This window comes from Orycteropus afer, unplaced genomic scaffold (assembly GCF_000298275.1).
Source record: "Orycteropus afer afer isolate SDZICR_OR568_19922 unplaced genomic scaffold, OryAfe1.0 scaffold00037, whole genome shotgun sequence".
Classification (NCBI taxonomy): domain Eukaryota; kingdom Metazoa; phylum Chordata; class Mammalia; order Tubulidentata; family Orycteropodidae; genus Orycteropus; species Orycteropus afer.
Window position 1 is genome coordinate 4,760,618 of NW_006921624.1, and position 27,854 is coordinate 4,788,471.

At 37.1% G+C, this 27,854-nt stretch overlaps 1 protein-coding gene across 1 annotated transcript in view; it reads left to right on the forward strand.

The window, feature by feature from the left end:
* Positions 1–27,572, forward strand: part of MEGF9 (multiple EGF like domains 9) — a 151,739-nt gene extending 124,167 nt beyond the window's left edge. Inside the window, exons 3-6 of the mRNA XM_007936669.1 lie at positions 7,977–8,116; positions 17,762–17,905; positions 24,920–25,189; positions 27,121–27,572. Coding sequence (XP_007934860.1) covers positions 7,977–8,116; positions 17,762–17,905; positions 24,920–25,189; positions 27,121–27,572 — 1,006 coding nt within the window. The remainder of the gene's footprint in view (positions 1–7,976; positions 8,117–17,761; positions 17,906–24,919; positions 25,190–27,120) is intronic.
* Positions 27,573–27,854: the final 282 nt, after the last annotated feature.

Consider the following 27,854-nt stretch of genomic DNA (forward strand, 5'->3'; position numbering starts at 1 on the left):
ATTGCCCAATCTTCCTTCCAAGGAGTGGCTGGTGGGTTTGAACCACCAGCTTTCTGGTTAACAGTCAAGTGCCTTAGGCACTATGCTACCAGAGCTCCTGTTGGTTGGTGTAAGAGTGTTGATTTTACTCTCCTTTAAATTGTATTGTCTTCAAATTTATCTACTTCTGTTCTGATTAAATTTTGTGATTATATATAATGTGATATATTTCACAATTTAAAAATGAAAATTTAAAAAGCTCTGTAAGGTTGTATCAACAAAGCTATTTTTTTCTTTTTTTTAAAAGTTTTGCAAGGAAACTGGCTATTTACAAATAGTACTAGATACAGCTAGGAACCTGCAGGTCCCAAATCTTAAAATTATATTGTGACAGATCAGAAGCAGTCTCTCATTTTTTTGACAATTAAAGTTTTAAATATTCCATTCTTCGGAGGAAATGTTTACATAACTGACCATTGAGCCAGAGGAAAACTAACACAGAAAGCTTCTTCTAGGACAGTTGCCAAGTGTTTTAAGATGAACACCTTCAATCCTTCAGGCTTGCTCTTGTTAGCTATGTAGAGGTGAGCTATAATATAAGAGGGGCCCTGGTGATGCAATGGTGAAATACTTGGCTGCTAACTGAAATGCTGGCAGTTCAAATCGGCCAGCTGTTCTACAGAAGAAAGATGTGCCAGTCTGCTTCTATAAAGAGTGCAGCCTTGGATAGGAGAGAGAAAGAAGACAAGAACAAAAAACACTGTATTAGGAGGCAGAAGACCTAGGCTCTAATTCTGACTGTTACTTGGCTATGTGACCTTGGAAATTTGAAAGTTCACATCACTCATGCTTAGTTTGTGCATATACCAACTGCAAATTTTGAAAGTACTACTATTTTATCATAAATGGAGCTCCTACCATTAGGAAGGCACTTAAATATATAAATTTAATCCTCATAATCTTGTATAATAGGAATTATTATTCTTATTTTTTGGATGTGAAAATTTGCCTAATAATCATACAGCTAAAAATGGTGATTTGAGACTTAGGAACGTCATGGAATTATTGTAAGAACTGAATTAATAGTGCATATAGAAATACTGTGCTGTGCATTTTATCAATAAATGTTAATGTTGCCTCCTGACCACTCCACCCCATGTAGACTTCAGAACTCAAAACAAAGGCTTAAGACTTGATATAAAGGACTTGTCACTCAGTACTGTCAATATCAACATTTTGAGTTAAGCACATTTTTGTTCGCTCATCTGAAAACTAAGCCACCACTTATGCTGTAATTTCTGTGAGAAAATGAGTTCTAAATTCTAGGCATTGTTGTTGTTGTTATTTGCCGACAAGTCAGGCCTAACTCACAGTGACCCCTCCTGGGTTTCCAAGGAAGTATCACTAATGAAGTGGATTGCCCAACCTTTCTTCTGAGAAGTGGCTGGTGGGTTTGAGCCGCCAGCCTTCTGGTTAGCAGTCAAGTGCCTTAGGCTATGTTACCAGAGCTCCCTAAATTCTAGGCATTAGGAGTTAATTTTCAGAACACCGTATGTTCCATTAATAGCGACCTCTCCTTGGGTTTCCAATAGTGACCCCTCCTTGGGTTTCTGAGGCAGTATCTCTACAGAAGTAGATTACCCAGTCTTCCTTCCCAGGAGTGGCTGGTGGGTTTGAACTGCCAGCCTTCTGGTTAGCAGTCAAATACCTTAGGCACTATGCTATTAGAGCTCCCGTGTACAAATCAGGTATCGATAATTACCTTTTCATTAAGCAGACTTTTCACATGGTTACAAAAGAATGCATGTGTAAATATATTTGAAAAGCATCTTTTCAAGGATACTTAACTTCATGTTTTTTTCTTCATATTTTCTCTCCACATTTTCTCTTCAAAGTGACTTTAGAATGTGGAATAGAATTTCAAATTCTCAAGAAATCTAGACTCTTTGAGCCATTGAGGCTGGATGACCCCTGAAACTATTGCCCTGAGATCATCTTTAAACCTTAAACTGAAGCTTCCCTGAAGTTAAATCAAACAGTAAACTAAATGCACTGCCGTAGAGTTGGATCTGACCCATAGCAACCCCTCCTTGGGTTTCCGAGGCGGTATCACTATGGAAGTAGATTGCCCAACCTTCCTTTCGGGGAGTGGCTGGTGGTTTTGAACAGCCAGCCTTCTGGTTAGCAGTTGGCTGCAATAATACTTTAAATCTACCATAAACATTTGAATGGAAAACAGCAACAGCAAAGGAAGTAAGAAATACCTTTCCTAGTTCAGTTAAGGTAGACTTCTTAAGTTGTAGCTCAGAAACTATGACTTTTTTTTTGGCCATTCAGTTTTACTTCTTTCTTTTCAAATAAACTTTTAAATTTGATTTTGGTAAGATCAGTTTTCAGAAAATATTTTTGCACTTAGGCAATACCCTTTGTGAGTATTAAGAATGTCCATCTGAATATGGATTCCCTCTAAGCATATTTTGGATTATTTGCCCTCAAAAATACAAGGAATGTTTAACATAATAGCCCAATGTTTCCAACAATAAAGCTATCCTTTTTTCCCCCCAGAAAAGGGACTTTGCTCATTGCATAATGGTCTTTTCTATGCTTGTTGAAAGACAGAGGAACACTACTAAATTCAGATGGTCTTTTGCCAAAATGTCTAATTATTGTGTTTCTTTCATAACAAAAAAGGAGAAACTATTTTTTATTATCCTTACAAAACCAGGAGCCAGATATGAAAGTAAGAATTAGTAATAACTTTTGATTTAGTTTTTCCCATATCAAAACTTTTTCTAGTTAGAACTTTTTCTAGCTGCCTTTTAATAATTATTTCTTATAGATTGAGAAAGCTTATACTCAGCAATTTCCTGTTTATTTCACATTTCAGACTCTATTTTACCTGGTAGTTTCAGTTTCTTCCAAAACCAAAATGTCTTCACTTACTTAGAAAAAAACAAAGGAAGAAAAAGAAAATCGACCTATTTAAATAACTATTTTTTTCCATTCCTGTTCTCTTCGTGTCCGAGTGCCAACGTGTCTGAGGAAGAAGGAAGGCTGAAAAGCAAAGCCCCTGAATGACCACAAAAATGATTCCCCCCAACTAATCAGGACCACGCCTTTTATAGTTATTATGAGTGTATGTATACCTTTAGATATCATATTATCAATTTTAACTGAAGCAGTTCTGTGACTGCTTCAGTTAAAATTGATAATATGATATCTAAAGGTATACATACACTCATAATTTTTATCTTACAAATCATAGGAAGAAAATAGACAATGTTTTGTTAGTATAAAATATGCTAAGACATTAGACAGTTTAGGAAAAAAAAATCAATTAGCTAGTTGGCCCCAAAACGTGTCCTACATTAGGGTCCAGCTGGCCTTGGTCCTACCTAAAGTAGGATTTTACAGATCCTCTCCCTTGTCAGTTTTTAAATTTTCTTTCCAAACAATGTTTCTATCATGTGTTAATAATGTGTTCTCTTTTCCTAGCCACACTTTTGTTCTACACCATCATTTACCTCATAAATTCTTACCATCTTTCTAGGTTTGTTAACAGTATTTTAAAAGTAACTTAAGAGTGTTCCCTGTCTTTGTCTTCTAGGAATTTTCCTTACATTTCTTGGAAAAAACTTAAGATCTAGGATCGTTGTCATAATCTCCATAGTTGCTTTCATTTTTGCATTTGATAATGTGCTGGGCACTGTGTTAAGTACCCTGTGTATGCAATGTTTAATTCTCACAATAACTTTACAAATGTTGCTATGATGTTGCTTTTACAAATGAGAATGCTGAAGCTAAGAAAAACTAAGTACTTTATCCGAGCAGAGCTATAATGTGAACCAAGGTCTGTATCTCTGCAGGCTATAATTTTTTTCCATATACACTGATACCTCCCTTCCTGTATTCCACCCTTCTCTCCCTAATCAATGTGGTTATAAAATAATGGAAATTCTGAAGATTCTTCACCCATTCAGCCCAAATAGAACAGACCTTAAAAAACACATTTGTGTGATGTAAATATGTACCAAATCTTGAGACTATACCCTATTAAAGTTCCTTTTGAAAAGTTAGTAGCTTTTCATGTTGGAAAGTATATTATTTGTTTATATACATTCGAGGGATAATTTTGTAAAGTGTTAAAACTTTGTAATAGTTACATCTGTTCATGTGATCATTTCTATAATCAAGAATTGGTGCCATGAGAAAATCTGACCCTTCCATTGGGATTGAGAAATGTGTGTGTGCTTAGATGCGTCTACTTTGGCTCAGTCACACAGTACTTATGCTTCCTCTGCACACAATTCTGTATTCTTCCCAGATAAATTCTCTGTACTACATGAGTGCTTGTTAGTAACTGATGTCTGAGTGATGCCGGCTAAGCACATTTTATCTTAAACAGTTAGTGGATCTCAATAGTATAAATTGCTGATTCCTACTCAAAAATCAATTCTGTACCCTTATTTTCCATATATAAAGCTGTGGGTCTTTGGTTCTTTTATGTCAACTTACAGATTTTTATAAGCACAGTCTGTTAACAGAACTTTTCATTTGTTTGTTTCATTGCTTTTATACCATTGACCTTTGCTTCAAAAAGTATTTAATAGTCTTTAACAGAGGGAGACCCTGAAAGGGGGTGTTGTAGAGGCTTTATTCTATAAAAGAAGTCACACAGACAAATCTTTATGTTTGCTGAGTGATCTAATTCTCGTCCATGCAGGACGTGGCCGTGGGCCGTGAGTAACATGGTGTAAAAGGACCACTAGTGCAGCCTCACCGCCAGACTTCCCTGCTGCAGTCCCTATTTTTTCAAAAAGAGAGAAAAACACAGCCTTTCCTGTTGTTTTAAAATCTACCAGGAAAAAGTGAAGAATGGTATCTATCTATGCTAGTCAACAACTTTATCATGACTCATAAAGACACTCATGGATTTTATTATATTTCTTTTTCCAATCAGCAATTAAAGAACAGTTCTTCTGGGAGGAAGAAGCCTGCTTAAATAAGTCATTTGAGTGCCCAGAACAGAGTTATGAAAGGAAAGCCCAGTTGCAAGAATAGCATCTACTTTGTGAACACGGGCTATGTTATGGTTATGAGATGTTAATTATTAAGTGATTAAGTATGCTAAGGTAATACTTTTTTTCTTGTAGATGGTGGGTTAGGCAAACATCATAAAGTAACTAAATTTATCCTTTTGTATACCAAGTAATCAAATGTCTTTAAAGGAATGAGGAGCAAGCACATTTTTATTAACATTTCAAAAGCCTTAGAAATTGAATTGTTGTTAACCATATTTTGGAAGGTACATTTTATCCTTTGTCATTTTCTGATAATTATAAAACCAAACTCACTGCCATCGAGTCGATTGGTGGCTGGCGAATTTGAACCACCAGCCTTCTGGTTAGCAGGCAAATGCCTTCGGCACTGTGCCACCAGAGCTTCTTTCTGATAGTATAGTGGGACTGAAATTAACTAACTTCCCCTTGATGACTCATAAGATATTCCTGAACTTCATATTTGTAATGACTGTGTAAGACTGTGGAGGGAGCTCTGGTGATGTAGTGTCTAAGGCATTTGATTGCTAACCTTCCTTGGAAGGAAGACTAGGCAATTTACTTCTGTAGAGATACCACCTCAGAAACCAAAGGAGGGGGTCACTATGAGTCAAATCGACTCGATGGCAGTGAGTTCTGGTGGTACAGTGCCTAAGGTATTTGACTGCTAATTAGAAGGTTGGTGGTTCAAACCCACTAGCCGCTCTGTGGAAGGAAGATGGGGCAATCTATTTCTGTAAAGATTTGCCGCCTTGGAAACCCCGTGGGGGTTGCTATGAGTTGGAGTCAACTTGATAAGATGATGGGTTGAGGTAGGTATAAGACTGTATTTTGTTCTGTTTTGTTGCTTTTATTTTATTTTTTTCCAAGTTACTTAAGAGACTTCTACCTAGTAGAGTTATCTTGAAAATTAGAGAAAATATATGTTTATTAATATAGACCCTCAGTTTTTATTATTACACTTGCTTTCAAATGAGTACATTTAACATTTTCTATAAAGTTATTTGTTATCCAAGAAATTTACCCAATATACTAGGAAGTTTCAAGACAGAAATATAGAGCTTGGTAGATGATTTCTTAGGACACAAGGCTTGGGCTATGCTGAGAACATATCATTTACACGTGTCCTGTTTTCTTTCCCTCAGGTTTGCCTACAGGTAGAACACACGTGCTTGAGAGTTGCTTTACCTCCCTTCTGCAAAATTCAATCTAGAGTTATAATAACTCAAATTTAGAACAAGACTTCAATTTTTGTTACAGAACTAGGAGTATGGGAAGTAGTAAGGGATTACTTTAACTGGTATACTTAAGAGCTTTGTTAGTACTAGGAATTTTAGCTTGGGCTACTGAACTAAAATTAACATCCCTATACAAAAAAAAAAAAATCAAACTCACTGCCATCCATTCGATTCCGACTCATGGCAACCCCCATTGGGTTTCTGAGGTGGTAAATCTTTCCCGAAATAGATTGTCCAGTTTTCCTTCCACGGAGTGGCTGGTGGGTTTGGACATCAAACTTCTGGTTAGCAGTCAAATGCCTTAGGCACTATGCCACCAGAGCGCCATCCCTATAAAGACTCATTGTTAGGAGATGAATATCTAAAAAACAAAAATTAAATTGAAAGGCAATTCTACTATAAATTCTCTCCTGTTCAGTATGACTGGATGAAGTCTAAAATGTTGAGGCCCAGAATGAGCGTATAATTCTGAACATAAGGGAAAGTGTTTTAGCTGTTCTAAGAACCGTAGTAATTAGTGTTGCCCTTAATCGTCCCTTTTGCCTCCTAGTGCTTAACTCTTAAATTCAGTTTATATATTATTTAGCATTTATTAAATGTTTATGATGAACCAGGCATTATACCAGTCTCTGAGGATACCAAGATGGCTAAGATACAATCCCTGGACTGTATTAGTACACTATTCCAAGTGTACTATCCCATGTGCTAGGTCTTAAAAATAATAAGAAAACTGCATAATATGGTCTCTGCCTCAAGCCTTTTCTCTAGTCTAAGTAGAAAAACAAGAGTTACAGATATGAAAGAATATAGAACAGACCATAATTAAGATAAAAATGTACAATATAGAGACTGTGACATCAGGAAGCCAGAAAATCGCTGTACAACAAACAGTTGGGGGAAGATTTCATGTAAAAAGATGAGCCTTGAAAGCAGGAAAATTGTTCCGAGGTGACGAGGAGAAAAGACATTCTAAGAGGAATGATTGTAGAAATAACAATATCAAGAAACATTTTGAAAGAAAATTTTGCAGAAGTGGAGGGCATATTGGGTATGATTTAGTAATGATAAGAGAAGAAAGAGGAATTGAAAATGACACCCAAGTTTCAAGTTTTAATGAGTGGAGAAAAATGGTATCATTGATATAATGAACATAAGAAAAGAAAATAGTCAATAGGAAGACATGGAATACTAAATTATGTATTTTTCTTATATGGATTTCTTATTAGGGTAACAATCTAGAATTTTTGTATGGATTTAATTCAGAAAGCAATAGAGGTCCTCTTTATAGTCATATTTACTTGATTGTAAATTCTAACTTTATTACCTGAAATATTATTTTAATACAACCTGGATGTAGTACCTAAGGCACTTGACTGCTAACCAGAAGGTTGGTGGTTCAAACCCACCAGCCACTCCTCTGAAGGAAGGTTGGGCAATCTATTTCCGTAGTGATACTGCCTTGGAAACCCAAGGAGGGGTCTCTATGAGTTGGATCCGACTCGTTGGGCAGTGAGTTTTTTTTTTTTGTTTGTTTGTTTGGTTTTTCAACTTCCAGTTCAAAATAAATGTTACTGTTAATACTTCAGTACCTAGAGACTAGTTGAAACTGTTTGCTACATTAAGATCATCTATGATAGAATATTAGACAATAAAACTTTCTAATTGATTTACCTATATTCATTGTCTTTACTTTTATTTGCAGTTCTGGGAAATGCCAGTGCAAAGTGGGTGTCACTGGCTCTACATGTAACCAGTGCCAAGATGGATATCATGGCTTCAGTGAGAGTGGCTGCCTGCCCTGCCGATGCAATAACCATTCTGCCAGTTGTGATGACCTCACAGGTACTTGTCATGTACTTGGTCCATTGTTCTTTTCATTTTGAATTCCTTTAGATACAGATTGATTCTTCCCAAATAGTTAATGAGGGCCTTTCTCTTGTAAGTTAGATGTAGTAGGTCACAGTAAAGTTCAAAAATCATATTGTTAAAGATTGGAGAACTATGGGGGAAATGAGAACTTGATGAACTAAAATTCTACCCAGAAAGGGTAAAACTCTTCCTAGATGAGCTGATGTTGACCAAACGTTTTCTTCCTGGTGGATATTTACTGATTTTGGGCACAGGCTAAAGAGCAGATTTAGCCTAAGCAAAGGAATTCTTCTCAAGGAAAGAGATACAAGAAGATGCTACAGCAATTGCTTGGGGCTTGCCTAAAGGATTGAAAACTAGAAGAGCCCCAAGCACAAGCCAGTTGTACCACAGGACATTAGCTGTCTGTATAGGAGGTAGGGGGCAGTGCCAAAGAGTAGAAAGAAATCACTTTCAATCTGTAGTATTTAGAAGACAAAATTGCTTTGGAGAGAAAGGACCTATTGCAACATACAACTATCTATCTCTTTCTCAAGACATTACCAACTTTTGAAGCTTTGTAGCATGGGACCTGAACTGCCAAAGGGCAATACTGAGTCTCTTGCAGTCTTTCAGGACCTGGCAGGCCATGACCAAAAATAGTGATTTACCAGAGGTGAGCTGACTTATACTAAAACTATTTTCCAAACTCAATCCAGCTCAATTTCTGATCGAGTTGATCCTCTCATTCTCTGCCTAACAAAGGAAAGGGGGGCCCTCCCTGGTTCTTCTGTACGCCATGTCTGGCATAGAATCAAAAAGCACTAGCCAATGCAGAGAGTTAGGAAAATGTGACCATACTAAAGAGGGGGAAAAACCCCAAAACACAACAAAAACAATGAAGCAGACCCACAGATAATCCAACTATTAGTCTACAAAGACTTCAAAGTAGCTCAAATTAATATTTAATGAAAATAGGGGAAAAATTAGATGAAAAGAGGAAAAATTTCAGCAGAGAGCTGCAAAGTATAAAAAAGGATCAAATGGGCAATCTACAACTGAAAAATACAACATCTGAAATTAAGAACTCACTGGATGGGTTTAAAGCAGATTGTACACAGTGAAAAACATGATTAGCAAACTCAAAGACAGCTCAATTACAAACACCCAAACTGAAGCATGGAGAGAAAGTACAATGGAAAGAACAGAGCAGAAAAGACATGTGGGATACAGCTAAAAACTAACATACATACAATTGTGGTCTCAGATAGTGAGGAGAGAGAGAGGGGGAAACAGAAGCAGTATCTGAAGAGATAATGGCCAAGAATTTTCCAAATGGATGAAAGACATCAACCCACAGATTCAGAAAGTTGAAAAAACCCCAAGCAGTGTAAAAACAAAGAAAACCACATCCACACGGTCTTAACCAAAGTGTTAACCCTAAATGTAAGAATTAGAGATTCTTCTTGGGAAACCCCCCTACTCCCTCAAAAATACCAGGACACAGTAGTCTGACCAGAGCAGACTAACAACACTCAAAATTAAAAGTGCCCTGGAAAATCTGTGTAGAAATCTTTGATCTAATTCTCTATGGTAGAAGAAAATTGACTTAGAAGAAATTGCACTGTTATTATTTCATCCACCTACTTGCCAATTTTATCTTGTGCTATTCTTTATCCTCCTTGGAAGGAAGATTGGTCAATCTACTTCCATAGAGATACCGCCTTGGAAACCCAAGGAGGGCTTGCTATGAGTCAAATGGATTCGATGGCATTGAGTTTTGTTTTAGTATCTGTGATCCAGTCACATCGTCTTCTATTTCTAAAACAAACTCTGTTCCCTTGTCTCTCGGTTGTCATACATGGTCTCTCTTCTGCCTCTAATGGTCCTTTATTCTACCCCTACTCTCACGCTTTGCCATATTAAATCATATTCTATCTTCAGGTCTTCAAATAAAGATCACTTCCTTAGAAGGCATTCCCTGATGCTCAAGACTAAATTGCAATTCCCCTATTACATACTCTCATATACACTTGTATTTTTTTTCATAGCACTTAAATATTTATTTGTGTGATTATGAGTCATGAATGACTCATACACTACATTGTAAGTTCCATAAGGGCAGGGACAATATTGGTTTTGTTTACAGTATATACAGTCGTCTAGCACAGTGCTTGACACATAGGAAGTCCTTACTAAATGTTTAATGGATAAATGAACAAATGAATGGAAAAGCAGATAGAGGAAAAATGAATTTCAGTCCTGGATATCAATAGGAATGCTTCATCATACTGAGTCGATTTAACCTGCCCTTTACATCTTTAACAGTACCAGAAAGTAGTCTACTTTCCTGGTTCTCGTTTTTTATTTGCAGCGGTGAGGCAGCTTTCTCTAATGTCAGGTAAATCCCAACCTATCTTTGCTTTGGAGATAATACATTTAAGGCAAAAGAAATTTTTTTCATGATTATGATTTCTAAAATCAGTTAGTAATGAAAAAGTGAACTCCTATTGATTTCTCTATTTGGAAATATAATGAAAGTGGAATTTAACATAAAAGACAGCAGATACTTAATTTAAAATAAGCTTTATATAAAATCACCCTTTCCTTTTGTCTCAGGGTGAGATCTTCAACAGTGCTGTGATATGGTTGCCCTCTGGTGGCCACGTGATATAATTTCACAGTCCTTTTTCTTCTCTGCACCCCACCCCACCCCAGGCCTTTTCTGTATGTTACATTTTAGATTGAAGTAGATTTTAATGTAATATTTTTTTGTGGTAAAATATATTGGGAAAAATCCTTTTGGGAAGCAATATGACAATATATATCAGAAGTCTTAAAAATACTTCTTTGATCTGGTAATTCTGTTTCTGAGAATCTGTACGGGAAAAAATAATTCTAAAGTCCTAAAATGCTTCAGGGAGCTCTGGTGGCATAGTGCCTAAGATATTTGACTGCTAACCAGAAGGTTGGCAGTTCAAACCCACCAGCCACTCCTCGGAAGGAAGATGGGGCAATCTACTTCCATAGTGATACTGCCTCGGAAACCCAAGGAGGGGTCGCTATGAGTCTAAGACGACTCGACGGCACGTAACAACAACAACAACAAAATGCTTCATGTTCAAAGACCACCAAAGTGGTAGCTATAATCCTAAGAAATTAGACAATGCAATTTCTGACAATAGGCAAGTAAGTAGATTATGTTATTTAGACAATATATTGTTAAGAGCATCGAAAGTCAAATCTGGAGTTGACTTTGCTCAAGTTACTTAACCTGCTTCTTCATCTGTGAATCTGGTATAGTAGCAGTAACTGCTTAGTGGGTTGTTGTGAAGATTAAATGCAATATTTATGTAAATCCCTTAACGCAGTGTCTGGCTCATCTTAAGCAGTCAGCTGTAGCTCTTATTTAATGTTGCCATTAAAATATTTTGAGGAGTGATATGTGATAACATGGGAAAGTGAAAGAAGCAGGCTATAAAATGATTTGTGCCATATGAATAGATTATTACGAAATTCAACCCTCTCCATATAAGAAAAGACTTGAAGTGTAAGTGTTCAAAGTGTTAGTGATTTCTTAGGGTGATTGGTTTTTCTTCTTTCTACTCTTCTGTGTTTTCTAGATTTTTCTTTTTTTAAACTGAGCATATATTTCCTTTAAAATGGATATGGGAGAAAGCTATTATTTTTAAAACTAGAACTTCATGTTCATATAACTGAAAACAAAAACCAAACTCATTGCCGTCTAGTCAGATCCAACTCATAGAGACCCCTCCTTGGGTTTCCAAGGCAGTATTACCACAGAAGTAATTGCCCAATCTTCTTCCTGAGTAGTGGCTGGTGGGTTTGAACCATCAACCTTCCGGTTAGTAGTCAAATGCCTTAGACACTACACCTCATATAGTATATCTTATTTTAAGACTTTATCTGTACCTTCAAGTATCTATATCATATCTCATGATGAGTAACTTGACCTTAGCAACTTGACCAAGTTGATCACTCCTTTGTTCCTCAGTAGAAACTCTGGCAGTGCTGCCATTAAGGCATCTGGCTGCTAACCGAAAGGTGGGCAGTGTGAACCCACCAGCTGCTCTGTGGAACAAAAATGAGGCAGTCTGCTTCCATGAAGGTCTACAATAGTTGGTTGTACCCTATAGACTGGACTCAGTGGCAGTGGTTTTGGTTGGTTTTGGGTTACTCTTCAGTGACTTCCTTCACTTCAGAGCATACCTTTCCTATTTTCTTCTTATGTCACTAGCTCTTTCTTGAGTCAGCTCTGGTAGATCTTCCTCACTCAACCTCTGGGTACTGGAGCACCTCCCAGCTCAATCCTTGATGTGTTGCTCTTCTCCATCTACATTTTTCCCTTAAGTGTTCTCATTCATTCCCCTAGATTTAATTGGGATGCCATTTATATATGTGCTGGACTCCCTGAGTGGTGCAAACAGCTAGCACACTTGGCTGCTAACCAAAAGGTTGGAGGTTCAAGTCCTTTCTTTAGAAGAAAGGCTTACTGAGCTCCTGAAAAATGAACCATTGAAAACCCTGTGGAGCGCAGTTCTGCTCTGATACCCGTGGGGCTGCCATGAGTCCAAGCTGACCTGACAGTATCTGGTTATATCTGTGCTGATCACCAGATTTACATTTTTCCTTTGATCTCCACACTCAAGTATGCAACAGGCTGCTTGATATCTTTATTTGAATGCCTTAATTGATGTCACAAACATAACACATCCCAATCAACTCTGTATTTTATCCTATGTCCGAAACCTTCTTTATCCCTAGTGTTCCTCATTTTGGTTACCCCAACCCAGTTGCTCAGTCCAAAAGCCTAAGAGTAGTAGTTGTTTCCTTTCTTTTTGTTACTATAACTATCTGATCCATCAGTAGGCTCTATCAGACCTACTTTCAAAATACACCCTGAATCTAACCATTGTTTGTGACCTTCTTTGGTATCACCTTTGTCCAAGCCACTATCATGTCTCTGAACTGCTTTGGCATCCTCTCATTTGGTCTCCTGCCTTCTCTCTTGTTACTCCTGCCAGCCTCCACCCCACCACCACAGTCCGCTCACCACATAGCAACTAGAGTGATCTTTTTAAAATGTAAAATGTAAAATGTAAATGTAGTCCCATGCTTACATCCTCCAATGCCTTCTCATCACTCTTGGAATAAAATTTCAATTTCCACGGCTTCCAGCATGTTGTGTTTTTTGGCTCCTGCCTGTCTTTCTGACCTCATCTCTTGTTACTTCCTCCCTTGTTCATTTAGGCCCAACTGTGCTGGCCCTCATTCCGATTGAAAGGTTCAACTTTGCTTTCCGGTCCTGCAGACAGAATCAGACATTTCTTCCTACAACAAAGTATATTGCTGTATTCTGGGTAGGCTTATATATAAAGTATGAAATGGCAAAGGAAATAAGGAAAAGGCTTTTCACAGGTGGTAATTTACATTTTCAAAGCATCCCAGAATTTGGTTGAAAAGGATCCCTGCCTTCTTTCCTTTGGCCAGTTAGTTTCTTGGTTACTCATACTACATTTTTGAGGTGTGTAGCCAAGTAGCATGAGGTCATCTTCAGAAAACACTCAATTATTTTTTGGGTTCTTCTTCTTTTTTTTTTTTTTTTTTTTTTTTTTGTGATCCATCCTTTTGGCCATTTTTCAGCAAAGCAAATGTGAATTTAAGACAGCATTGTTCTAGGCAGAGCATAATGAACAGTTAAACTTCAGCTAATTTTTATATATTGTTTACTATAAAAGGAGATCCCTGAACTTTATGTTTTAAAGGAAAGCTACATCTCATTTAGTTCAGTATTCTTAATGTATAGATGAAGAGATTGAAGCAGTCTTTACCCCTTTGACATACATGATAGTCCCATGCTTATGATAGGCTTCTGTTCCAATGACTCCATCCTAATGAGCTTCTGAAGTAACTGGAGTACCTTTTTTCCCCTTTCTTTTCTTAGTTTCCATTTTTATTGCCTTTATTATCAACATCTTTATAAAGCCGATCTTATTTGTCTTTTGGGGTTGGAACCATTGTACAGAAATTTACAGCTTCAACATCAACACTTCCTGTTTCTCCAATTATTTGCATGTTACAGAAGCCAACCCTTGCCCCCTCCAATGCTTATAAATGCGGTTTGTGGTGACTGGAGTAGGAATACACTGTAAGTCAGGGACTACCTATATTACATTACTCTCTTATTTCACAGACTGGGAAAGTGAAACTGAGAAGCTATTTGTCTGAGGTCACATAGCTAGTGAGAAGCTTAACTGGGAATAGAACTCAGATCTGACATTAAGTCCCATACCATTTTTCTTATGCTGTGCTGCCTCTCAGAGAGGAGTTGTAAGTGGTCAGAAAAGTAAATTCACATTATTTGTTTCTACTGTAAATGGGTTTTAAAGGTTATGATCTTTATTTTGATTATACAAATCATTCAGTAGTTTCAAGTTCCTACATGAAATGTTTTGAGATTGCGTGAGTTCTTCAAATATTTTATAACGTGATATATTTTACAATGTTATAATCAGGAAAAAATCAAGATAGTAAAAAGTAAAAGTAATACATGCATACTAGAGATAATTTGAAAATTCAAGGTGGGTCGAAAACACTAAAAAGACTATTGCACCTCACCATTCTTTGTTAGCTTTTGGTCTGTTTATATCTAGTCTGTCTTCTTTCTCTATAGCTTTGTTCATGTGTATGCTATTTTAAAAGCAAGTAAAAGTAATGAGTTTTTAAGAACTGATGACTTTTATGCAGTTAATTGGCATATAGTACTTGCATTTATTTATTTATTTATTTTGATGGTGGCCCAGATATACATATAACAGAATATCTGTCATTTTCCACATGTATAATTCAGTGACATTAATTATGTTTACATGCTACGGAACCATCATCACTTCCTTTTTGGTTTTGAGATAACATGTTTCCCATGTGAAGTTGTTTTTTCTCATTGATTTCTCCTCATTGTAGGTCATGGTGTAAATCAATAGGAGTAGGAAATCCTTCTGGAGAGAAGTGGAAACAGTCTAATATAAATGGTTTAAGAGAGAAAAATATATTATGATAAACACAAGGCTTGGGATCTTATTTAGAATTTAAAAAAATAATAAAAACCAAAATAATTAGCATGTGAGCCAAATAACACCTGTGTCATTTTGAAGGTGCCAAGTATTTAAAGTATGTATATATTACTATTTTTTAATAAGGGTAGCAACATGACCTTTTCTTGACAGGTTAGTTGCAGACAGAGGGCTTATTACTGGAGTGTATCCTGCCCTACACATCCTTTTTCTGTTATGGAACTGTTGGCTTTTTTTTTGAATTGTGCTTTGGGTGCAAATTTACAGAGCAGGATTTGTTTTACAATCAACAGTTTGTGTAAATTTGATTTCACACCCTGATTACCGTCCCTAACCCTAGCCCACTCTCCTGCCCTCCGTTCCTTGTGACCCCTCCCTTCCTGTGCCCTTCTAAACTGTCCAGCTTTCCCGCCATGTGAATGCTGCCTGTCTGGTATCCCATGGCCGATTGCTCCAAGGGTGTGTCTTGTAGAATAGATGGGTGCATCACCCTGAGTTGGATGTTCTGCATGCATGTAAGTCTTTCTGCTGTTGGGGTGAGGGCCAGTCCTTGGGAGTGAGTCCTATCCTAGGCCCGAAGGGTATCCCAGGGCTATAGTCTTGGGGGTCCCACCAGACTCCATTTGACTAGTAATTCTAGTCATTATTGTGTTTTTGAGTTTTGTTCCACATTTTCCTCCCACTCTATCCAGGATCTCCAGTTTTGATCCCTTCCCAAGTGGTTGGCATTGATAGCCAGGTATTATTTAGTTCTTCTGGTCTCGAGGCCCATCATATCCTTGGACTAATTGTTTCCAAATGCCCTTGATTTTCTTCACTTTTTGAGGTATTTTTATACTAAAGTTTAGCATTGATCAGAACTTCTTTCCTTAAAAGATATTTCCATTGAACGCATTTAATAGGGGGAGAGTAGGTAGATAGATTTTACACACAATACAGGTGTTGACTCTTCCAATCTGCAGAACACTTTGGGCATTTAAGATTATTTAATTATTGTACTTGAAATCTGTAATTTTCTAGCTATTTTCATTATTCCAAAGACACATATTTATAGAGGGATCAGGATATATGAGTCGGTTCTGACTCGATGGCACATAAAAACAACAACAGGATATGAGATGATCTGGAAAGAAGCCAACACCCAAGTGTTTATGACTCTATGAATATATTGCTACTTTGCTGTATGTGTGAAAAAATCATCACCATCAGGCCTTGAAAAATGATATGAATAAAAGTGATGATATTTACTTGAAAGTTTAATTCAGAGTTAAATGTTCTGTAATAAAGTTTTGATGGTGTCTTTTCTGTTAAGTTCATAACATTTTGGGGAATTTTGTAATCAGTTGAAAATTGAGATCTGACATAAATGTTAATAACATTTTATTTTTTTGGTTTTTCAGCTCTTGCTTCAGTTGTCAGACCATTTGTTTTCTCAGCCTCATTTTCTCTTCTCTTTTTTGTAACTATTTCACTAATACAAAGAAATCAAATCACAAAACTGTTAATACTTTTATCATTGAACAGTATTTAGCTTATTATGTAAAAATCTTCTTAGATTTCTATGTAGAATATTTACTCTTTTATTTCTGTAACAGTAGTTGTAAGTGTCCCTTTGAATCTCTGTGGCCCCCTAAAGAAGCAATGTAAATTACACTACACGTCTCATTTCCTGTTTTCAGATGTCATGCTGCTTCAGTGTTGGTGGGACACCCTTTTAATAGAGTACCAGAGGAGTGATATTTTAAAGTATAGATTTGCTTGCCCTCTTCCTTTTAATTTTCTTTATTAATTTGTTTTATTTTGATTTTTAAATATTAAAACACATGAAGAATAATATAACAAATTCTATGTATCCACACGCAGAATTGATAAATACTAACATTTTTGCATTTTGCTTCATATTTATACATATGTGATGTAGTTATATATTTGAAGTAGAACATTTCACATAAAGTTGGGATCTTCCCAAGTCCTAGTTTTCTCTCTCCTACCACAGAGATAATCAGAGCAAGTGTATTCATATGCTTACTGGATGGTGTATCCATATACTTAGTGTTGCTTAGTATGGTTTTGCATAAGTATTATCCTTCTGCATTTGTTTTTTTCTGACCAAAATGTTTAAGCTTTATACATGTTAATACATATAAGTGTAGTTTAGTTAGTTTACTAGAGTATCCTGATTATAAAAGTACCAAAATTTATGTTATTCTATTACTAGATATTTAGATTGTTTTCATTTTTTTCCTTTGCAAATAGTTAGCCTGCTTTTGGTTTGTAGTTAATCACTAACCTACTTTTTATCTGTGTGGATTTGTGATTGACTTCTTCATTTATCATAATATTTTCAAGGTGCACCAATGTACCTAGCCTTTCTCTAAAGGGTTTACAATTTAGAACTTACAGAAATAGAATGGGATAGGAACTCAACTCTGTGCAATACTTACCACTTTTTTTCTGGTTAACTCTTACTGCAGGCATGATTTTTCAAAATTACAACTTTTTTAGAGTTAATCTTTACCTTTTCATTTATTTTTTTTTCTTTCAGGTGTTTGTTTAAACTGCCAGGGAAATAGCAAAGGGGATCACTGTGAAGAATGTAAAGAAGGATTTTATCAGAGCCCTAATGCCACTAGAGAATGTCTTCGCTGCCCTTGTTCAGCAGTGACATCCACAGGCACTTGCTTCTTAAGTAAGACCTTTCTCTAAATCTTCACTTTAAGGGGAAGATAGCAATCGGTTATCATGAGGGATAAATGGCTTTGATGAATAATGCTCTGGATGCTCGAAGTGAAAGGGAGTTATAAAAAACAACAAAGGTTTGCCTTACAATCTACTCCAAAGACGTAAGTGAATAGAGACTTAAAATGTCTAAAAAGCTATCAAATGCTTTAACATAATCAGAAATTTCGAGATGAAGAAAATGGGAAGCTTCTGATCCAGAAGTTGATTGCTCACTTATTTAATGGTTATATTCACTAATTAGTTCTTCCTGGGTACTAAGTAATGGTGATTAATTATATCTATAGAGTAATGTCTTTTTAATTCTTACTGTGATTTAAGTGAGTTTACAGAGCAAATTCATTTTCCATACAGCAGTTGATACACAGTTTATTTCATGACATTGACTGCAATCCCTACAAAGTAACAGCTCTCTTCTCCACTTACTCCCTGTAGTTACCTCTTCCCTGTGTTTTTCTTTCCTATACATTCCTGCGTCTGAACTATACCCCTGTCTGAACTGCCTTTCTGTTGTCTTACAATCGATTGTTCTAAAGATCCTATCTTCCTGATGTAAATGTTCACCGTACTTGCCTGTCTATTGTTTGGCTGGAAGTCATGGGAGTGAGTTTAGTTCTAGGCCTGAAGGACAACTAGGGGCTGTGGTCTTGGGGGCTTCATGAAAACCTGTTTCTTGTAAATTAAAACTAGTTTGTGTTGCAAACCAAGTAATGGATGTCAGAATGTAATAATAAAAGGAGCTAACAACTAAACCTATATATTTTATTCAAATAGTAAAAATTTTAAAAGATTTATTCTACTGTAACACGTATTTTGGTGGCAATAACTGACATATTAATTTTCTTTTTAAAAAAAAAAGGATGGAAATTTTGGAAACATATACAAAAGTTATTGCTGTTGTTGTTAGATGCCATCAAGTTAGTTTCGACTCAGAGCTACCTTATGAATAAATAGAACAAAACGCTGTCTGGTCTTGCCCCATCCTCACAATTGTTGCTACATTTGAGTCCATTGTTGCAGCCACTGTGTCAGTCCATCTTGTTGAGGGTCTTCCTCTTTTTCACTGACCCTCTATTTTACCAAGCATGATGTCCTTCTCCAGGGATCAATCCCTCTGAAAACATGTCCAAAGTATGTGAGACAAAGTCTCACCATCCACTCTTCTAAGGAGCGTTCTGGCTATACTTCTTCCAAGACAAACTTGTTAGTTCTTCTGCCAATCTGTGGTATAGTATATATTCTTCACCAACACCAAATTCAAAGCCATCACTTCTTCTTTGGTCTTCCTTCCTCATTGTCCAGCTTTTGCATGCATATGTTGTTGTTGTTATGTGCCATTGAGTTGGACCTGACTCATAGTGATCCCTCCTTGGGTTTCTGAGGCAGTATCACTACGGACGTAGATTGCCCAACCTTCCTTCCGAGGAGTGGCTAGGGGGTTTGAACTGCCAGCCTTCTGGTTCGCAGTCAAATGCCTTAGGCACTATGCTGCCACAGCTCCTTGGATGCATATGAGGTAACTGAAAATACCATGGCTTGGGTTAGCCACACCATTGTCCTCAAAGAGACATCTTTGCTTTTTAATGCTTTAGAGAAGTCTTTTGCAGCAGATTTACCTAGCGTAATATGTTCTATTTCTTGACTGCTACATCCACGGGTATTGATTATGCATCCAAGTAAAACAAAATTGACAACTTTAAATTTTTCTCCCTTTATCATGATGTTGCTTATTGGTCCAGTTGTGAGGATTTTTGTAGTTTTTATGTTGAGATGTAATCCATACTGAGGCTGTAGTCTTTGATCTTCATAAGTAAGTGCTTTAAGTCCTCTTCACTTTCAGCAAGAAAAATGTTTCATCTGTATATTGCAGGTTGTTAATGAGTCTTCCTTAAATCCTGATGTCACCTCCTTCATATGTTGTTGTTGTTGTTGTTATGTGCCGTCGAGTTGGCCCCGACTCATAGCGACCCCTCCTTGGGTTTCCGAGGCAGTATCACTACGGAAGTAGGATTGCCCAACCTTCCTTCCGAGGAGTGACCTCCTTCATATAGTTACTTGAATTATTTGCTCTGCACACAGATTGAATAAGTATGGGGAAGAGATACAACCCTGATACACTCCTTCCCTGATTTTAAACCACCTAGTATCCCTTTGTTCTCTTTGAATGATTGCCTCTTAGTCTAAGTACAGGTTCCACATGAGCAAAATTAAGTGTTATGGAATTCCCATTCTTCGTAGTGTTATCCATAATTTGTTATAATCTACACAGCTGACTGCCTTTGCATAGTCAATAAACCACAGGTAAACAACTTCTGGTATTCTCTGCTTTCAGCCAAGATCCATCTGACATTAGCAATGATAGCCCTCATTCCACATCCTCTTCTGAATCCATCTTGAATTTCTGGCAATTCCCTGTTGATGTACTGCTACAACCATTTTTGAATTTAAAATATTATTTGTATATGATATTAATGATATTGTCCAATAATTTCCACATTCCTTGGATCACCCTTCTTTGGAGTGGGCACAAATATGGATCTCTTCTAGTCCAGTGGTTTATCAGGTAGCTGTCTTCCAAATTTCTTGGTGTAGACAAGTGACTGCTTCCAGTGTTGCATCTGTTTGTAAAACATCTCATTTGGTGTTTCTTCAATTCCTAGAGCCTTGTTTTACACAAATGCCTTCAGTACAGCTTGGACTTCTTCCTTCAGTATCGTCGATTCTTGATTATCTGCTACCTCCTGAAATGGTTGAATGTTGACCAATTCTTTTTGATGCAGTCACTCTGTGTATTCCTTCCATCGTCTTTTGATGCTTCCTGCATTGTTCAGCATTTTGCCCAGAATCCTTGAATATTGCAACTTGAGGCTTGAATTTTTTCTTCAGTTTTTCAGCTTGAGAAATATCAAATGTCTCCTTCCCTTTTGATTTTACAGCTCTTGGTCTTTGCACATTTTACTTAATTCAATGCTTTGTCTTCCTGAACCACCCTTTGAAATCTTCTGTTTAGGTATTTTACTTTATCATTTCTTCTGTTTCCTTTAGCTATTCTGCATTTATAAGTTTCAGAGTCTCTTGTGACATATATTCTGGTCTTTTCTTTCTTTCTTATCTTTTCAATGACCTTTTACTTTCTTCATGTATGATACCCTTGATGTCATCTCACAAGTTGTGTGGTTTTTAGTCATTAGTGTAAAATACATCAAATCTATTCTTGAGATGGTCTCTAAATTCAGGTGGGATATTCTCAAGGTCATACGCTACGTTGGCTTTTATGGACTTGTTTTAATTTCCTTCAACTTTACTTTAAACTTGTGTATGCACAATTGATGATGGTCTGTTCTACAGTCAGCCCCTGGCCTTGTTCTGACTGATGATATTGAGCTTCTCCATTGTAATTTAATTTTAATTAAATTTAGTCAATTTAATTCCTGTGCATCCATCTAGTGAGATCTATATGTCTAATCTCATGTTGAAAAAGGTATTTCCCTTAGATAAGTCATTGGTCTTGCAAAATTCTATCATATGATCTCTGACTGCTTGAACAATTTCTCTCAGATCAGCACAAGGCCGGTCCCCATGAGGCGGAGGTTAAAGATGTCCCAAATGTCCAAACTACCATGCCACTCCATTATTTCAGACATTAACTCCTCCTCCCAGTAATTTCCCCCATCTTAGGGTTCTGTATTTCACTGTAATGCCTCATAGAACTCACAGACACCCAAAGGATTGTCTCACATAGTAGTGTTGGAGGCTGCCAGACTGGCGAGTCCCAGGTCCGTGAGTGGGTCTGGAGGATCCTTCCAATTCTTGGGGTTTGATGAACCTTGATCAGCAGATCAGATGATAGCTGCTGTCCCAAGTCCAGGGGTGAAATGAGGATGAGCCAAAACACAAAACAGGAGCAAGAGGAGGGTGAACCTTCCCAGGAGATTTGTAGGTATACCCCTCAAGGAAGCTAAGGGTGGTGACTTGAATTATACCCTCCAACAAGGCAGGACTCAAGATATATTCCACCTGTGTTGCCCCAACAGAAATAACCTAAGTGGATGGCTTTAACAATCAGCAGCTCAAGGCAAATCCCATCATAGAGCCGATTGCCAGTCATTATAGGGAACAACTACTCCCAGCTGTCCAGCCAAGTTGATACCTGACCTTAACTACCACACCACTCCAAACAGGCATGGATAATAGGATTTACAGTACATCACAGAATGGAGGACAGTGGCTAGAAGGACCACATCAAGCAATTCACCACACTGACATTGTTTCTATCACCAAGGCCACATTTTCCAACTACTGATCCTTTGTCTTTGTTTCCAACCTTTGCATTCCAGTCACCAGTTATATTCAATACATCTTGATTGCATGTTTGATCAATGTCAGACTACAAATGTTGGTTAAAATCTTCAGTTTCTTCATCCTCGGCATTAGTAGTTGGTGTATTAAATTTGAATAATTGGTCTTTCTTATAGGCATATGAATATTTTTTTCCCTGCCATTGACAGGGTAGATCTTGAAAATTCTGTTTGACAATGTATGTGACACCAGTCCTCTTCAATTTATCATTCCCAACATAGTAGATTATATGATTGTCCTATTCAAAATGGCCAATAGTAGTCCATTTCAGTTCACTAATGCCTAGGATATTGATCTTCAAGCATTCCATTTCAGTTTTGACAACTTCCAATTTTCCATGGTTCATACTTCATACTTTCCACATTCCAATTATTAATAGACGTTTGCAGTTATGTCTTCTCATTTTGAGTCATGTCACATCAGCAAATGAATGTCTTAAAAACTGTGCTCGGTCTATGTCATTAAGGTTGGCTCTACTTTTAGAAGGCAGTTCTTCCCTAGTCATAATCTGAATGCCTTCTAAACAGAGGGACTCATCTTCTGTCACTATATCAAACAGTGTTCTGCTGTAAGGTTCTTTAAGGTTTTCACTGGCCTTGTTTTTTTTTTTTTCAGAAGTAGGTCCTATTTCCTAGTCTGTCTTAGTCTAGAAGCTCCATTGAAATCTGTCTATCATAAATGATCCTGCTGGTATTGGAAATATTAATGGCATAGCTTCCTGAAACACAGCAACATATAAGCTGTCACAGTATGACAAACTAGTAGACAAGTAGTAGTAAACAATATTCTTGGTGGTATTCTTTTTATTTTTTAATACAAAAGCAGAGAGAATAATCAATATAATTAATCTAATATATCCATCATCTATTCTCAACAATTAACCATTCCTAGCAAGTCTTGGTTCATCTCTATTTCCATACAAACTCCCCCACCTTGTCTCAGGAGTTAACTCCCTACTATCTCCACCCTCAAATTATGTGTTTTCCAAGTGATTACTTTGTTCTTTTGAAGAAGGGTTTTGGGTCTCAAAGTTTTTTGAGTATAGGTTTTAGAAACTTCATGTGTCATCCTAAGACTCTTAAGAATTGTAACAGCTAAACACAATTATGGATCACTGTAAGTTTTGGAAAAATGCTCATAGTTAGAAGATGAGCATTTTAGTCCAATGGTTTTTACATTGTGTTCCTGTGAGCCCTAGATTTACTCTGAGTTGCCTCATGGTTTCCTCTTAGTTGGAGTGAGTGTTGAGTGTTGAGAGGAATAGAAGTGAATTCCAGATTTCTATCTCTTATTTTGACTAGAGAAGCACTTAACCTTTTTTACGTTTTGGGTAATGAGCAAAATTTTATTTGGGTGGGTAGGAATGTTCTTCACTTAAAAAAAAAAAAATGGAAACCACTGAGTTCTATCTCTTTGTGATCATAAGGAGAATATGTTCCACTTCTCCCTTTTACTGTTTCTGCCATTTCTAACAAGTTCCTTGATCTAAAAGTTGTTTAAACATTTCTGTACCTTTGCTTATAACGATCCCTTTATCTGAAATATCCTTCCTTCTCCTAACCATCTGCTAAATGTCAACACTCAGTGCAAGCCTCAGCTTTTATATCACCTCGTCTCTGAAGCCTTTGCTGATATTCTCCCACTGTAAGAGTAAGTGTTCCCACTCTTTTGCATCCACTGTACATAGTTCTGGGAGCTCTGGTGACACAGTGGTTAAAGCATTTGGCTGCTAACCGAAAGGCCAGAGGTTCTAAACCACCAGATGCTCTGTGGGAGAAAGGTGAGACAGTTGCTTCCATAAAGATTTACAGCCTTGTTCCACCCTATGAGGCAGTTGTACTCTGACCATTGAATGTCATGTCTTGAAGTCCAGCTGGTCTATACATGAAAGACTTTTACGATCCTTGATCTCAATTTTTTCAGTCTATTTTTATCAAACATTTTTTCCACATTAGTTACTGTTGGTATATAGTGTGTTGCCACACAACAGTGGTGCACATATACGGTGCTTATGAGCTATAATCTCCTTCAGAACAAGGAGTATGCTCTTTTGTTGAGTTTTTTGTTTGTTTTTTTGCATACCATTGTTTGAATGGATGTTGAATTCATTCAACTGCCATCTTTTACTGCAAAAAAGCAATCTATGTATCACCGGGCTCAATTCCTTTATTATAAAGATGGAAAACTGAGGTCCAGAGATTAGTAACTTACTTGAGATCATACTACCGATTGGGATTGTTGCTGTTGTTATGTGGTGTTGAGTCGGACCCAACTCATAGTGACCCCTCTTTTGGTCTCCCAGGCGGTATCGCTACAGAAGTAGATTGCCCCATCTTCCTTCTGAGGATTGGGATAGTAAATGGTAAATTAAAATTCTTTCTCAGTTGCACAACTCTGACTATACTGAAAAACACTGAATTGTACCCTTTAAATGTGTGAGTTGTATGATACATGAGTATGTTTCAAAGAAGCTGTTAAAAATCAGTAGTACCAATAGAACGGACAAAAGGTTTGTAAACGTTTTTTTTGAGGACTGGTAGTTGTTTTGCAATTTTAATTGTCATTTAGACTGTACTAAATTATACTGGTGTTCTGTCTCTTTTAGAATTGGGTGAATTGGAACCTAAATGTGTCCAATGTAAAGATGGCTACACGGGCCAGAACTGCAATAAATGTGAAAATGGCTATTACAATTCTGACAGCATCTGTGTAAAGTGCCAATGTCATGGCCATGTGGACCCAGTTAAAACCCCAAAGATTTGCAAGCCTGAGAGTGGTGAATGCATTAACTGTCTCCATAACACAACTGGGTTTTGGTGTGAGAACTGCCTAGAAGGTTATGTTCCAGACCTCGAGGGAAATTGCATCAAGAAAGGTAAAACTTCACCTCAAGTTGTAAATTTAATATTTAAGCCTAGCAATGAAAATTTGAGGACAGCACCTTTAGCTTTGTAAAATCTTCCAATCCCATCAGAAGAGATTTCTGGACATAGATTTGATAGATATTTGCATAAAGAGTTTTCTTCTATTCCTGCTGCTGTCCTGACACTCCAAAGTCAACTCCTGAAATTTGAGGACCAAGACAAAAATCATTGCAGTATTCTCACATTTTCTGTTCTTTTTTTTTTTTTTTTTTTCTGTTAATAATTTAAAAGTCCTATCATTTCTTTTATCCTTTACTTCCTGTATTCTCATCACTTCAGTGGTCATCAAAGGTCTTTCCAAGCAGGGACCTATCATCTTGTTAGAAGGCCCAGCTGAGAAACTAGAGTTCATTCTAGCATCTATACTAACTTTGGGCCTGTTTCATCATGTATGATGGAGGAAATAATAAGAATATTCATTTGGATATTTAAGTATATAAAAATCCTTTTGATTCTGGTTTTTAAAAGAAAAAGTTATTTACGTAGGAAAGTGTTTCTTACAGAGAAATTAAGTAAGGGTTCATATAAAATTAGTGATGATTATACATTTAGGGTGAATGACAGGTATTCAGGTTTTATTTGGTCATAGAATGATTAGACTGTGCTCTTCTACAAACTAATCTTTTATATCCTAATAGATGCTGAATGAATGTTGGTAAGAATTGTTTATTGGGTGCCTACTATGTGCCAGGCACTGCCAACATTAAATGTGATGATGTTTGTATAGTACGTCATCTCATTTAATCCTTCCCAAGAACTCTGCAAAGTAGATATTATTATTCCCATTTTACAAATGAAGAAGCTCAAGTTTAAAAAGACTGACTTATCTACAGGCACACAGTTCTTTTTGATTTCAAAGTCTTTTCACTAAGCTTTACAGCCATCAGAGTTAAAAAGTATAGTACCGTAATTATAAAAGAGCTATAATCTACACAAAGGAAGAATTACGCACGGAATGAAAGGAAGGCTGTTTTCTCCCATGGCTGACATCAACTTTGGACATTTAAATTGTGTTTTTTAGATATAACTAAAAGCACAGTTTTTCCAATTTTGTTTTCACTTCATTTGAGGAAGAATTTTACCCTTGTGAAATGCTATCAGATACATTGGAGCTCTGGTAGCATAGTGCCTAAGGCACTTGACTGCTAACCAGAAGGCTGGCGGTTCAAACCCACCAGCCACTCCTCGGAAGGAAGATGGGGCAATCTACTTCTGTAGTGTTACTGCCTTGGAAACCCAAGTAAGGGTCACTATGAGTCAGGTCCGACTCGATGGCACGTAACAACAACATGTTGGACTTATTTTAGTTCAAATGATTACCAACTTTCCCTGTCACTTTTAACCAAGTAATTTAGAACTCAGTAGTGACATATTTACTGACTTCTCAAGAATTTGTACTAATCTATCTAAGAGTAAAGAAGGGTAGAAAACTACAACATTGGAATTTTTCCTAAGATCTAATATAGATTTTATATGAGCTCTGAGTAGCATAGTGCCTAAGGCACTTAGCTGCTAACCAGAAGGCTGGCAGCTCAAACCCACCAGCCACTCCTTGCAAGGCAGGTTGGGCAATCTACTTCCGTGGTGATATACTGCCTGGGCAACCCAAGGAGGGGTTGCTATGAGTTGGGTCCAACTCGACGGCACATAACAACAACAACATGTGTTAGAGAAGAGCCATGAACGTGGTAGCCTAGCTTTCCAGACTCTGACTTTTGTCATTATATTTCTTTAAAAACTGTCTTTAACTTGCATTACCTTAAAGAAAAATATCATATCAACATCCCACATCAACTTCCACTCCCATGTGTATTTCTTTTATTGTTTCTCAAAGCTGAATAATTTTGTCTTTTACATTTCATTCTCTGTTTTTTATTTTCAGAAGTTATTGTTCCAACACCTGAAGGTTCAACCATTTTGGTTTCCAATGCCTCTTTGACCACATCAGTGCCCACCCCTGTTATAAATAGTACAGTTGCCCCCACCACCCTGCAGACTATCTTTTCAGTAAGCTCTTCTGAAAACAGTACTTCAGCTTTAGCTGATGTATCATGGACCCAGTTTAACATCATCATTTTGACAGTCATCATCATTGTGGTGGTGCTGCTGATGGGATTTGTGGGGGCTGTCTATATGTACCGGGAGTACCAAAACCGGAAATTGAATGCCCCCTTTTGGACCATCGAGCTGAAAGAAGACAATATCAGTTTCAGCAGCTACCATGACAGCATTCCCAATGCAGATGTGTCAGGATTGTTGGAAGATGATGGCAATGAAGTGGCTCCCAATGGACAACTGACCCTGACAACACCCATGCATAACTACAAAGCCTAGGGAGACAGACCCATTCTCCTGGATTGTTAAACCACAGTACATACTAAGACAGCATCAGCCCTTTGGCCAGACAAAGCCTGGATAGAGTTTGCTGAGCAAGCAAAGGCAAATAATGCATCTGAAATTTTCGGGTACAAATTTGTAATGCACTTAGCCTAATAGTCATAGTTTCCCCTGAAGATCTGAAGCATTCACTGTTGTTAAGGACTTGAAGTAAAGTATATTTTTGTACCAAACTACGTGGGTGTATAGAAAAGCTAAACCACATTGTACAGCCCAAAT